The 15260-nt window shown below is 42.3% G+C and overlaps 1 protein-coding gene across 13 annotated transcripts in view; it reads right to left on the reverse strand.

Moving 5' to 3' along the window:
* TRPM3 (transient receptor potential cation channel subfamily M member 3) overlaps positions 1–15260 on the reverse strand; it is a 514000-nt gene that overhangs the window by 56297 nt on the left and 442443 nt on the right. For 7 of the 13 annotated variants that reach the window (XM_059072701.2, XM_059072700.2, XM_059072698.2 and 4 more), the window contains 3 exons: positions 13551–13679; positions 8827–9078; positions 2263–2437 (listed from right to left, as the gene is read on the reverse strand). In XM_059072701.2, coding sequence (XP_058928684.1) covers positions 2263–2437; positions 8827–9078; positions 13551–13679 — 556 coding nt within the window. Of the gene's footprint in view, positions 1–2226; positions 2438–8826; positions 9079–13550; positions 13680–15260 lie in introns of all 13 variants that reach the window. The other 6 variants (XM_067039572.1, XM_067039570.1, XM_067039569.1 and 3 more) reach the window with 1 other exon arrangement.

Here is a 15260-nt window from a genome sequence, read left to right on the forward strand (position 1 = left end):
TGAATGTCTGGGCAGGACCATGACCCAATCCCCCTTTGGCCCACTCAGTGCCATGACATGAAAACCCAATCATTTAGAGGACAAGGATGTTCAGTGACTTTGGCCAAGTGCAATGACAGATTTGGGGGCAGCGTTCTATACCCATTTGAGAAAGGACAAATACTCTTTAACACTACACAGAAAACTGGCTGATTTAGCTTAGAACAGTGGCCGCCATTGCAGCCAATTTCAGAATATCAAAAAGGAAGGTAAGTGGTCGGGGGAAGGGTGTCATGAAGGTTACATCCTTCCAAGGCTGAGTTGGCTACATACTGGGATATGTGGGATATGGGGTAGAAATTTATTCTCACACACATAGAACACCACAGATCTAATTAACAATGTGGGAAGTCTATATTCATACTTCACTCACACAAAACACTGCACTTCCATCTCCAGGGTTTTTTCAAGTTCTAAACTACAATCAGCCCTTCTTTTAAAATAACAATAATAGAACCTCTGATTCAGCCAGATGGTGGTGTTTGTTGCACTAGGCTGGGTTCATAGTACAACATCAATAAATGGCCACTTGTAGACGGACGGACAGAATTCCACTCATAAAGCACACCTACACCTCCCTCCTTCTCCCATCCCAAAATGTTGCACTGTCAAAGACCCATGGGGGCTTAATTTCATTTGGGGAAAGAAAGGAAAAATAGAAAAAGTAAAATAATGTAAGTGGAAAAGCAATTTCTTGGGGAAAAATAGTACATTTAATCTCTGAGGAAAATGATCATAGGTGGGCTTTTTAAGTGTTGTTTTGCCTTTAGGGACCATTTGAAAGAAGGAATTCAAGAGTTTTCCCCAGTCCCTGGAAAGCTGTCTTGGTGAAGGCTGCACATTGTCAAAGATATTCCAACTGGGAGATGGAGTTAAAATTCTTGCTCAGTGAGATGGCTAAGTCTCATGAAATGAGTATTTGTTCCAATTAGGTGTTCCAAAAAACCTTGCCTCGGATAACTCATTGTGAGAAGGAAAGAGTATTTGTTCAAAACCCATCATGGAAGGGAAAATGAGAGACTGGTGTGTTCTGTGGCCAGTGTACACATGCTCTTCACAGGCCTGTAGGACTCACACTTTTTGGGGCTTTGTCCTTACTTTCCTGGTCTCAGTCCTACCTGGGACTGGCAGGGGTGGGATGGGGGAGATGCTGACTAGTCTTTGCTCCTGTTCTTAATAAGCTATACTACCTAGTTATATAACCCTAATCCATGTCCATAGTCCAGAGCTCATATGGCTGGCCTGTCAGCAAAAAATGTTAGAAAAATGTTAATTCAACAATGTTGGAAGGATGTTATTTCTAGAGCTAAACTCCTCAGGGAAAATGAGAAATGGTTGCTCCTGGGATTCAACTCCTCCACACTGAAAGATATTTCTTTCCTGATGCTTTCTTCCCAAATAATTTCCCAGTGCCTGGTGTGCCCTGACATTTGATCCAAATAAAATGCTGGAAAAGACTCCTAGGACACAACTATCTTCAAACTCTATACAAGCAGGGTGTTTACTGCAGAGAATCAGCATCTATTAGGGCATGAAACATCGGAGGCCTGCTGGCACTCGCTCCTCACAATGAATCACTTCATGATATAGATACTATTTTTTTTTCTGGCATTTACAAGCAGGCAACTCATTTTATAACCTAAGGCATTTTCCATACTTCCAGGCAATGACTACTAGCTTCTTTTGAGTCTCAATAGCACATAATTTAAGACAGTGGGAAAAGGAGCTGGAGAATAGTTTCCAGTGCAAGGAAAACATCATGCAGATGTTTGCCCTCACTCTTGAATTCTGATGGCGAAATTGAGAATTGTTTATTTGTTCTGAAGTTAAACCCAAGGAATTTATTTTTTAAAGGCTGGGGGCTGGGGTAGGGTGGGGAGTAGTGACATAATATACTCCTAATATTGAAATATTCAACACATGGCCCTAGGATTTTGAATCCCCAAAGAATTTAGACCTTTTTAAACAGTTCATTCTTGATCAAATTTGGCACATCAGATGTCACAGAAAGGACATACCTGAAAAAAACACCCGAGGACTACTTTGCTAAAATTGTATATTCACCTTCTGTAATTGTTTTTTTTTCCTCCAAGATAGCAAGCTAGGAATCAGTCCTCTATCTTGAGCCATTTATTGAAAACAAACAAATGAACTTGGAAAAGATATGACCCAAATGAAGTTAAATACCTGACTTTGGTGTATGAGAATCATAAACTTGCTTACGGTCTATCTGGTCTGCAAACACTTCCCCATAAATCATCCAATAGGGCATGTAGAAGATGTTCTTGGCCAATTTCCATGATGGCTCCTCATTGGGAAACAGAATGGCTTGCCTGGCGACCCCAAAACTCATCAGCACCACCAGCATAATGATGACAAAGTACATCATGTCTATCATCTGGAAGGGTGGGGAAGCAGAGGGAGAAACAAAAGAAAACCAGAATGACTGAGTATCCCTGTGGTGCTGACATTGATGGAAACCTTTGAAGGAGGTGCACTTTTGAGACTGCTGATAAGGGATGTTGACATAGGGAGCTGTGTTCAGGTAAGAGAACACTTGGTCTATAGAAGCCAATGTCCATACAAGCTTGTCAGTAACTCAAAAATCATTTTAAAAGAAAAGAAAGCACATGCACAATGGAACCCCTTCATCTTCCATTGTTTTCTGTGGGACCTAGTCAAGACTAGGCATGAGAGTCATATAACACAGAGGCTTGAGTCTTTATATTAATGAAGTACTAACTTTTTTTCTGCTCCTGGGAAAGGCAAATGCCCTTGCTGGGTCTCTTTCTTCTTAGCAAAATTGGAATTGAGATAGTTGAACTATTTCAACAACTATTGCAATGCTGTAAATTTCCTAAATTCTGAAAGGCTTATTGAGAGCTGAAAAGCTCAAGAAAATAATCATTTGTTAACAAGGCTAGGACAACCCAAATATCCACCTTATACCATCTTATTCTTGTGGCCCCTACCTCATTGCATGGTATTCTACCACAAACCAGTCTCTCAGAGAACCACTTCTTCTGTGCTTTCTTCTGCATTGCATCCTATCAGTTATGGAGGGTGTTTTTGTAGGCATTAGAATCAGGTAGCCTAATGGCCCATTCCTGTGTTTGCTGCTGAAATGTTGGATTTTCATCTCGACATGTTTATAAAGTTCTCGACTCCATTCAAGTACAATGTTATCTCCTGTTCCTCTTTATTACTTTCTTTTTTGCTTGTTTTCATGATACATGTTACCTGGGATCTGTTTCTCACATGCCAAATTACTTTCCTTTTATCACCGAAAGTAGATGAGGATGTACTAACTATTATTTTGCCTGGCCAGAACCCACTGCCTCCTTCTTCAGAAACAGTTCCCACCCATTCTGGCCCTAAAGGTAGGTGTCTTTTCCAGGCTGGGTTAATCACGGTACTTGCCCTCTAGCAACAGTGACAGGAGGTAGGCATGTGACACAGACAAGCCAACCAGAATCCCTTCTTTGGATTTTTTTTTTTTTTTTTAACTGAAGCAGGAGAGAGAAGCTCCCTTACTCTCTCTGTAATAATGTGAATTCAGAGTGTCTGAGGCTGAGTCTCCCACTAGTGAAACTGACCAAAGTGAACGAAGCAGCTATTCCAAAGAGAAAGAGTGTGCTGTGATGGTAGTTGGGGGCCTGGCTGCAATAGCTCTTAAGCCCAGTTCCATCATGCCCTGCTGTAAATCAATTTACCCCTCCTGGGCTTAAGCTAGTTGGAGATTGGTTTCTATCCCTTACATAAAACCACCTAATACAAAAGACTATCTTCCCTTGGATACCAAATTTCCTGAAGGAATGTCCATCCACAAAGAAAGACTGATTATAATTTTATCAATGGCTTTAAATTAGGCTTTAAATTAGTTTTAAAATTTTATTTTGCAAGAATACATTTCATGGTGCCAGTTACTGGAATTAAAACATTACAGCCTTCCTGTATGTCTTAGGACACTGGGGGCTCAATACATTTTAGGCCAATTAATCAACTTTCAAGGCAACTTAAAAAATCTCTCAAGTATTGTCTGACTTTGAAACTAAATAAGAATCTCTCAAAATTTGATGTTCATTCGTATTTGTTCACTGTCCTTAAAAATATATGCTGGTTAATTATTCTTTTCACAACTTAGTGGCCTCAGAACTCTCTTAAAAGTGAGCAAGCCAGCTGTGCTGAAACAGTTTTATAGGGAATGTGGGTCTATTTCTCATCCTCTCTCTCTCTTATAAAATTATCATTTATTTACAAGAAGTTCTATTAGTGAGAAAACACAAATGGGTCCTTCATGTTATATTTATTTAGACTGATGAAAAGGTGGGTGGGGAGAGGAAGGTATGTACTTATGAGACTCAGGAACTAGTCTGACCCAAGAAAACTCAGCCAGTAAATACAGCAACTGTTCTAATCTAATTTCTCAGGACTGTTTTCATTCAGCTTGATTGTAATATCTATTCAAAGGGTCAAAACAATCAAAGAAACATTGTTCCCAAACACTCAACTTCATACATTTCAAAGGAGTCTTAGCTTCCATACAAATACTGATATCTGTTGGAGTGAACTGCAGAAACAGGACATTATTAGTGAGAACTGGGTCTGGCTACCTCTATTTTTATTTTTAAATTTATTTATTTAATTTATTTATTTTTGGCTGTGTTGGGTCTTAATTGCTGCGTGCAGGCTTCTTCTAGTTGCGGTGAGCGGGGGCTACTCTTCGTTGCAGTGCGTGGGCTTCTCATTGCGGTGGCTTCTCTTGTTGTGGAGCACAGGCTCTAGGCGGGTGGGCTTCAGTAGTCGCGGCACGTGGGATCAGTAGTTGTGGCTCACGGGCTTTAGAGCACAGGCTCAGTAGTAGTGGTGCACGGGCTTAGTTGCTCCACGGCATGTGGGATCTTCCCGGACCAGGGATCAAACCTGTGTCCCCTGCATTGGCAGGCGGATTCTCAACCACTGTGCCACCAGGGAAGCCCTGGCTACCTCTGTTTTTAAAGCTAAATTGTCCAATTGGTTCAATATGAAGAGAGGTGATTGTGTCTCATTCTTTCAAATATCCTTTGATTGGTTTCTACAGAGGAGAGTATATACTGTAGCAGTTAAGTATGTGTCCTCAGGTGTCAGAATACCTGAGTTTTCACCTTGACTCTGGTAGTAAAAACAACTAGGTGATCTTGGGCACGTTGCTTGGTCTTGTTTCTTTTATTTGTAAAGTGGGGATAATAATAATAATGCATATTATTTTTGTAAGGATTAAATGAGATAATGTGTGAAACACTTAATGTGGGTAGTTCTCAGTAAAAGTTTATTATTAGAATTGAAAGGAGGTCAGGCTGTGGAGTCAGATAGATAGGAGTTTGAATCCTTCCTTTGTTCCTTGCCTAGTTTCAGTTTATTCAATTATGAAATGAAGATACTAAAACCTATTTCACGGGGTTGTAACGATGATTGACATGTCTGACATGGTATTTGGCACATAGTAAATGAAACCTATTATTGTTGTTTTTATTCCACATTATATAAGTGAGCTTAGTGCTAGGCTTAGAGACCCATTGAGAAGTGGAATATGAAGAAAAGGGGTTGGAATTCCATTAAGTGATCCTGGATCTGAAGATTAATTGGAATCATGCTTGATTAGTATTGAGTCCAGGTACTTCAGCAGCCTGCAGTCCCTAGTCCACAGGGTATAGTGAGTTACTTGGCTGTTTAGTACTAAACAGGGGCTCTCTAATATTGGGGGCTTTCGGTATAATCACATCTGGGCATATTTTGTTAAACTTCCATCCTGGCAGTCCATCCAGCTCACTGATAATATCCATAGGTATAGTTTACCTACCTTCCGGATCAGTGACTCTATTACTGAACTAATTATCTTAAAAGCCCCATGAAAGCGAACAGAGCCCCCAAATATACTCATTTTCTACTTATGACTTTCTACTTATTGACTTCACTAATCAGTCAAGAATAAGTCAGAATGTAGAAAAACTGCAGTACAATCTCTCTTGCTCGCTCCACGGTAAGGTTTCATTCTCATCAAAACTGGGGATAATTATGCCATTATTAAAAAGATAGATATGAATTTGAAAATAATCTTACTGCATTAGTGTGACTTTAGTTATTTCAAGTATTTAAATGTGACTCAACCCTTTAATACTAATATATCTGGCTTGTTTGGGTCTTACCCAATTTTATTTATTGAAATAAGATAAGGTAATGATCAATTACAAAAAAACAACCAATCAGATAACGTATTCACCTAATGTACTGGTTCTCTACAGAGGGCAATTTGCTCCACAGGGGACATACAGCAATATCTGGAGGTGTTTTTGTTGTTGTGTGAGTGTGTGTGTGTGTGTGTGTGTGTGTGTGTGTGTTCGCGTGCACACACGCATGCATGCACACATGCACTCATGCACATGTTACTGGCACCCAGTGGGTAGAGGCCAGGAATGCTGCTAAACATCCTATGATGCACAGGACAGTCCCCCGCCCCCCAATGAAGAATTATCTAGTCCAAAATAACAATAGTGTCAAGAATGAGAAAACTTGGCTAATTTTGCAGCTGTTATAGTTCTTCACTTTCATTGTGTCCATTTGAGAATATATTTGAGAATTTCACATTTGAGAATCTCATAGATGTCTGTTCCCTCTGTCCAGAAAATTCATACATCTATACATTTTTATACATAAATTGTGTGGAAAGCCAACAGATTCTCTCTCCTATACCTCTTCTATAGACTAAGTGGAGACTGTTTTTAGATGTGGAAATTTTCACCACCATCTCAAATTCATTACTAAAGTACAAAAATGATGTAAGAGGTAGTGTTATACAGTAAGATACACATTTGTTTCCTACTCAAAAACCCCCCAAATGAACTGGGATTCAGCTTTGGGTAAGTAACTCAAGCTTATTGAATTCAAGTTTTTCCACTATGGAGTGGCCTTTGTGATATTTTCCCTAAACAATGCTGGTTTTATAAACACCAAGCTTTTGTACAAAAGGATTAGGAATAGAGCAAATAAGTATGCTCATCAATTTTTCCTTTTTCCATTGTACTTTAACAATGATAACAGATATAATTTATCAACTACCTATTGTGAGCCAGACACTGTTGACCACTTAACCTGTGTTATTTTTAATTATCACCACAACCTGACGAGGTATGCATTTACTATTACTACTTGGAAATGAGTAAACTGCATCTCAAAGAGGTTAAATAAATTGCTCAAGGTATTATAACCCTTTCCTTTAGATTCAAAGTCCCCCTCTCTTCGTATGAGTTTGCCAGTGCTTTTGTAGGAAGAGTTTTTGTTATTTAAGACTCATTTTAGTAGAGTTACATACACACACACACACACACACACACAAATAATAATAATAAATATTGATTTGCTGACTGAAAGGTAAGCAGTAATGATGTGAATAGTAAAACTTGAGTGAGAATGATGAAGGATATCTGTTGACCAACTGTGCAACTGTTTCAAGAGCTGATACAATGGGAGTGGAGTGGAGGACATTAGGAATGAGATTTTTCAGTAAGAGCTGTTTGCCACAGTAAAATGGATGTACTTGGCTTTTCCATATATGCCCTGTCAAGGTTAATTAAGTAAGGGGACACACTTAGAAAAGTGGGGTAACTGATAAAAAGCACCCAGTTTCTGAGTATCAGACTCTGATTCTTCTTCTAGTAAGTTTGGAGAGGGGGCTGATTTACTTGTGCATTCCCAGGGTTACACCGATGCTGTCCTGTGAGGGCTCAGTCTTTATGGAGAAAGTCTGGAAACTAGTGCATGGTCCAGGAATACTGGAACAAGTCCACAGCCATATGTGGGGAAGCATATTAACTTGGCACTTGGAATTCTTTTTTTAAAAGAATAAGATAAGTAGGAGCATCAGTCTGGAACCTAGTTTTCAACAGATATCATTCTCTAGTAATGTAACAAAACACATAATATATTGACAGAACTTAATGTTCAACTCAAACTCAACCTAACTCAACTCAAATAAACTATGTTTTTTTCCCCTCTGTGTAGGAAAGATGTTTTTCTAGAACTTCATTAAGAAAAAAGGAATCTATTAAAAATTTACAGGGCTTCCCTGGTGGCGCAGTGGTTGGGAGACCGCCTGCCGATGCAGGGGACACGGGTTCGTGCCCCGGTCCGGGAAGATCCCACATGCCGCGGAGCGGCTGGGCCCGTGAGCCATGGCCGCTGAGCCTGCGCGTCCGGAGCCTGTGCTCCGCAACGGGAGAGGCCACAACAGTGAGAGGCCCACGTACCACAAAAAAAAAAAAAAAAAAAAAAAAAAAAAAAAAATTTACAGCGGAGATCCATACCTTCTCCGATATAAAATGTAACTTCTGTGTGAAGGCCTTCCCTGACCAACCGTCTCTTTTCTATGCTCCTGAGGTATTTTATACACAACTCTGTTACAGCATTCTCACACTGTATGGTAATCACTTCTCTCTTTCTCTCATCATCCACCTCATTAAATGAGTGTCCTTATATACCCAACTCCTACCCAGGTGCCTGGCACAAAATAGATGATGTTTATAAATATTTGTCAGTAAGTGAATGAGTGAGTGATAGTTAATCCTCCAGTTATGTATTAATAATATATAGATGTAATCAAACTTCTGAACACTCAAAAGGAATTAAAAAATAAAACACCCCCAGGGCTGTCTCAGACATTGAAAGCAGACCCAAATGAATTATTTCCCTCTTCCTATGATAACCACTCCTTCTCTGAGAACTTATAACATGGAATCAGAGGATCCTGCTTACCATTTTTCCAATCATCATTACATATGGGCCCAAATACTTGTTCACACCGAAGATGTCTAATAGACGAATGTACCAATAAATGATGTTCACACAATAGATGACCCTCCCGTCACTCCTGAAGGGCTGGTCTTGGAGACGAAGGATCATTCCAACAGAGAACAGAAGGATGGCTATGAGGTCTGTGACATTCCAGTACTCCTGCAGCCACACCTTTACTTTTTGTAGCAATTTCCCTGGCTCTGACATCAAAATCTAAAAGTCAGGAAAGAGAGTGGGGTTAGATTTGATTTCTGTCTATATTTTCAGCCCAGTTGGAAAGTGCTCGGTCTGTTAGCTGACATCAGCAGCTTGTTTTGTCTACCTTATCTACTTATCTGGATGGCCTAACCTTAGCTCAGTTGTATATAAGCAACAAGTTTGATCCTTTGGGATGCCTTACAATTCTAAGACATGCATTAGGGTTTTGCTATAAAATTATTGATTCCTAATACCCTGCAAATCTCCAAAATTCTCCTTCATCTCAGTAAATGGTATCACCATATTGAGTTACTCAGGCCACTAACTTAGGAGGACTCCTTCATTCCTCTTTCATACCCATATCCTCTGCATCAACATGTCCTATTACCTATATTTCCAAATATGACCTAGTCCAACCACTTCTCACCACCTTCACTGTTGCCACTCTATCCTAAGCCCCATTACATTGCCCAGATGATTGCAACAGCCTTCTAACTGGTATCCCTGCCACCACTGTTGCCCGACCAGCCCCAATGTATTCTCTGAGTAGCACACAGAAAGACCTTTAAAAGCCTAAGCCATGAGCTGGGTGGTGATTACACAGTTGTATGGGTAGGTAAAAACTCATCAGGCTGTACCCTTAGGAGTTGTTTGTTTTCTTACTGGTGAATTATACCTCAATTTAAAAAAGAGAGAGACTTGAGAGACATATGAACAACAGCAAAACTAAAACAATTTGTGATAACTGAATATTTAAGACTTCTGATGGCTTCCATTATGAATACAGAAAGATCCAAACCCCTTACAGTGGCCTCATTTCACATCCCACCATATTCTCCCTGTTCACTACCCTGAGGCCATAGTGGTTTGCTCTTAAGCATAACAAATCCATTCCATACTCAGGACATTTGCACTTGTTCCTTTTGCTGGGCATTTTCTTCTCCCAGATTTTTACATGTCTGGATTCTCCTTATACTCAAGGTCTCCACTCAAATTTCCCCTTCTTAGGAAGAACTTCCTTGACCACCTCCCTGCAGTGGTCTCCACATGCCCGACACTAATACATTATCCTACTCTATTTTTTGAAGATTTTTATCACTATATGGAAATCTTCTGCATGCATGTGTACGTGTGCATACATGTACACATGCCAGTCTAGCTAGCTATCATCTATCCATGCATCCCTCTCAACATCCATCCATCTCTCATCTATAACTGTAAACTTTGAGGACAGACCCTTTGTTTCCCAGGCCCTGCTACATAACAGACACTCAAGAAATATGTGTTGACTGATTGTTGCAGAGACACCTCATAGCAATTCCTCACTCCCTTCTATATCTTAACTGCTGAGTGATACTCTGAATTATCTTAAATCTAGAGGGGCTTTTTGCTGCTCCACACTCTATGAAATGAACAGTTGGATAGTAGGAGTTGACACCCATTCTGCACCACTGGATGTGAAGAACCTGGTGAGGCTATACAGCAGAGTTACCTTCACAAATCACTTGTGTTTGCCTCTGAGACTTCCACCTCTTCAAGCCATGACCCACCCCTTTCCCAACTCAGGACGTCTCAAAGGAGAGGAGTGCAAAGACTGGGGCCAGGTCTAATCTACAGCTATTTATTTGAATCCTCACGGTGCCTTTAACAGCTTGCCCTGGCCTGAAATATTAAGGAAGGGAGGTTTCAGTGAGTCAGGACTGGGGCTTGGAAGGCTGAGCAAGATACCAGGAGCCACGTGGTAGCCTCATTCTTCATCCTCTAGTGCCTCATTCCTAAACCCTAGCCCTTAGCATGCATGGGAATCACCTGGAGGGCTGGTGAAAACACGGTTGCCTGGGCCCTGGAGTTTCTGCTTCAGTATGCCTGTGTGGGGCTTGAGGATTTACATTTCTAAAAGCTCCCAGGTCATGCTGGTGACCGCAGGTTGGGAGCTACTGTCCTACCCATGAGGAATTCCTGCAGCAGCTATTGTCCTGATGCCTTCCCACCCAGGCTCCACCTTAACTACGGGAAAAAACCTGTCTGTGCACAAGCTTACGTGCTGGGGTGGGGAACGCCTTAGAGTTTCTCTAACCGTTTGCCCACACTCGCCTAAGGTTTATAGGTATATATATTTTTAATAGTTATTTTTCTGAAATCTCAACATAAAAAGAGATAAAAGCAGAGTGGCTGGGGTGAGTCCTCTCTTAGGATCCCAGGGATCCGGGGAGAGTCTCAGTTTGCAACCTCGCGGGGAGTGGAAAGAGCCTTGGGCCTAGGGCCGGGTCAGTCGGGTTTAAGACCCAGCTCTCCTCTCTAGCTGTGGGATGCAGAAAAATTGCTCAATCCCTGGGTTTTGGTTCCCATACCTGTGCAGTGGAGATGTCTTCACAGCGTGCCACCTACCTCACGAGTGGCGGGGAGGAGGCCCCACGTGAGAAGCTGCCTACCGGCAGCCGGGGTCAGTTACGCGCTATTACCGGATGACCCGAGCTGTTTGGCTGACTGCGCGCAGAAGTAAGTGTGCCGGCAAGGGGCGGGCCCAAGGAGAAACCACAGAGCCCGCCTATGTCCCCGGAGGCGCGGAAGCCTACAGACTTCCGCCTGTTTTCAGCCTCCTGCGTCTGAGGTCTGGAGGGCCCGCGTGCTGTGAGGAGGCACCAGACGGGACGCTCGGCGCCTGAGCATGTCCTTAATGGGTTCAGGGACGTGGGGTGAGGGGCCAGGGCGCAACCTCATTGGGCCGAAGGGAAGGTCAGATACTTAGGTGGTCAGTGCCTCCCCGCCCCACTGCTTCCTCGGAAACAAGGACTCTTGGTTGACCCCCCGCTGACCCCAGGCTCCAAAGCCTGCTCTCCCCGCTGTTATATGCCGCCTCAGGAGAAATGGATAGCCAGCCTGGAGATTCCTGGCAGCCCGCCGGCTTGGCAGCCTCTTCCAGAACAGTCCGTGGAGTACAGACTGCTCCCTGTCTTCTTCCAGTCTAGTCCCTGGAGAGATTCCAGTCTCCCTGCTCAAGTCTCTCCCTTTTCTGCTTGTCCTGGGGAAGGAATAGGCATCTGGGCTTTAAATCACAAAGCCAGTGAGCTGGCGCTGCACAGCAACAGAGCCCTCAGCAGTTGTGGCCTCAGTTCTCAGAGAGCTACACAAAGACCAAAGCAAATTTATTACTGTTTTCAGTTTACAAATGGGAAATGCACAACAGTGGTCAGGAAGTGGAAGGCATTATGAATGGGAAAGCCTAAGCGTAGACAACTAGTTGGAATGAGGCAAAGGCAGCCACTTAAAAAAAAAAAAAAAATCCAGTCCCTTATAAAACGGGACTCTCAGGATAGGGGCATGCTGGTTAGAATTTAAATATCCCCAAAGCAGTTAAAAAACCCAAGGAAGGGCTCTAAATATTTATACATGTTTGCTTTTTAAAAAAAATGATCCCACTTTTTCTCTGGAGGAGAACATTCTAGAGCTAAGCCCTAAGTAAGGCCCTTTTAACCTGTCTTAGTAATGAAGGCAAGGGTGAATTTGTGGGTTTATAGGAATCCTTTTTTCTATGGAGCTCAATTTATTTTCCTACTAACTGTTGTACAGCAAGTAGGGTTGTTCCAGAGCTCTCAAGAATGCAGTGGACTTGACAGGGAGTAATTCTTCCAGAAAAACCTCTCCAGCTGATTGTAGTTCCAGGGGGAAATGCAGAGGAATCCCCAAACCTTACAAACCTGCCTCCCCTGTGGGCTTGGGAATGGGCTTTGGGAGCTTGTTGGGCAGGGTTGCAGAGCCCTCTGGTGGATTATTGCTTGACTACATTTATTCTAATGGCTCTGAATCTCATGACCCGAGGCTAGCTTTGACTTCAAGTCACAGGAGGGTGGCATTTTGATGGCTCCTTTTATGCGATGGCGTTGGAGGGAGAAAAGAGGGACCCACATCCTCAACCTGAAGGACAAGAAATATACTCAATTCACTTAGGGCTGGTAGAGAGGCTGGCGCCCAGCAGGGACATAATAAATGTTGAGAAGGAATAAACCAGGGAATAAATTAATGAATGAAAGCATAGTTCCTCCTAGAGCTGCTGAAATGCATTTGCAGAATCATAGGTATTGGTGGACTGTGTCCAAAGAGACACAGAGTAAGGGGTTGCAATGGGAGTTAAGTGGAAAATTTAAGGATTAAAAAAAACTTCCTTAAAGTAGAAAAAATTTTAAAGTCATGTTTATCAGGACGAGGAAAGTGTTGAAGAGAACTGGAGGGTTTTTTGGGGTAAGAGATAACTCTAGCAGAAAATAGACTAGATCCCAAGCATTCATGGACTGACAACCCTATAAACACATACTGAAGCCTCCCAGGTCTGTCAGCAGCCGTGGAAACCAAGTCCTTTATTTCTGTGGCAGTGTTAGAGAAATAGTTTATGGCTTAACTTGGATCCCGAGTGTTCCATGATCCCCTCTATCCACAGATGTAACTAACCACTGTCTTTCTCCTCTGTTCTCTTTTATGAAAGCAGTTACCTCTCTCATCTTTTCTATTCCCAGGGTGAAAATATAGGAAATGACGATCCATTCCTGGGTGGAAGGCCAGCGCTCCATCTTCACTAACACGATATAGTTGAAGAGCATCAAGTATCCGATGTACGCCAGCTGTAAGGAAACACAATACAGTGCTCTGGCTGCGAAGACCTGGGAGCCCTGCCCTTGGGCCAGGCCACTGTGAGTCAGGACACAACAAGGTCAGCAAGCAGGACTAGGAATTCACGACGAAATGAACTTCTAGGCTCTAAATGATCAAAAGAATTTTATAAGACTGTAATTTTGAAATAATTTGATATACAATCTTCCTTTTGATCCTTGCGTGTCTCTGCGTCCCAGTACTTTTCTTGTACCTGTATGCCATGATGCACCATTTTGTTTTGCAATTCCCCATTTCTCGTATTTTCTTGGCTAAAAATGGAACCTCTTCTCTCAGGGGCTGCTCTTGCTCAGGCACGAGCCTTGGGTCCTTGAACTAGGAGAGCACAGTGAATTTTTGCCTAACGAATGCCAGGTAGATTAAACGTCTGTAAGAAGGAAAGGCAGACACATGCTATACGTGTCAATTGGTCAAACCGACATAAATAATAGCCCGGAATTTCTTGGAGCCCCACTTTAATTCTCTTCTATGTTAATGTCTTCTTTTTTTCTCCTATCTTAATGTGCTTGGTTTGGCGGTGCCCTGGGAAGGTTTTACTTCTTATCCCAGGCACTGCTTTCCTGCCCTATCCAAGCTGGGATATTCCTTCCTGGTTTCTGCTTCTTTGAACAAAAGAAGAGAAGACAAGCAATTTATAGGAAAGAATGAGTCTGTGAGGCCGACTGTGGCTTGGAGTAAGGTTTAATCCTCACGAGGCACTAGCACTGCAGGTTGAGCCCTGACGGAACTAGCCGAGTTGCTGGATGTCCCACGAAAACTCCTCAGGGTTCAGATTTGGTGAATGTCACTGGATGACTCAGGTATGTCTAGATGAGTGGAGTATAGGAGGGCTAGTGAGGTTTTTACATAAGGAGCTGAGGAGCCTCTGGAGAAAAAAAACTCATCCTAGGGGCAATGGCATAGAAGTTAAGCCTTTTCTAGGCAAGGCTTCAGGTCGAGTAAGGTACTTGCTGCCTTTAGGGGCCTCAGGGGCTGTGAATAGGAACTAAGAGTGAATTTATTGAAATCTGCACTCTTTGGAGCTTAGGTAGCAAATAATAGGATATGGTGTGGGCAAAAGGATTGAGACCTTGAGAATTTTCGAGATACCGCATGATTCTGGAGCCCTGGAGGCAGCTTAGAAGGTGGAGAAAGATGCAGCCTGGCTGGGAGACAGGGGAACGGGTGGCCCTGCAGAGCTAGAGAAATGATGCTTTCTCTACTAATGGACCTCTTTCCTTCTTTCCTTCCCTTTTTCTTTTTTCATCCCTTTTCCTTTTTTCTTTTTCCCCTTTTCTTTTTCTCTCCCCCTCTTTTTCTTCCTGTTTTTAATCCCTTTTCTTCTCTCCTTTTTCTTCCTGTTTTATTCCCTTTTCCTTTTTTCTTCTTTTTATCCTCTCCCCTTTTCTTTTTACCCTCCCTTTTTCCTTTTCTCCTCCCCCTTTCCTTTTTTCTTCCTTTTTCTTCCCCTTTTCCTCCCTTTCCTTTATCCCCTTTTCTTTTTTCTCCCCCCTTTTCCTTTTAATCCTCCCCCCTATTCCTTTTTACCCCCT

This window comes from Kogia breviceps, chromosome 8 (genome assembly GCF_026419965.1).
Source record: "Kogia breviceps isolate mKogBre1 chromosome 8, mKogBre1 haplotype 1, whole genome shotgun sequence".
Taxonomy (NCBI): domain Eukaryota; kingdom Metazoa; phylum Chordata; class Mammalia; order Artiodactyla; family Physeteridae; genus Kogia; species Kogia breviceps.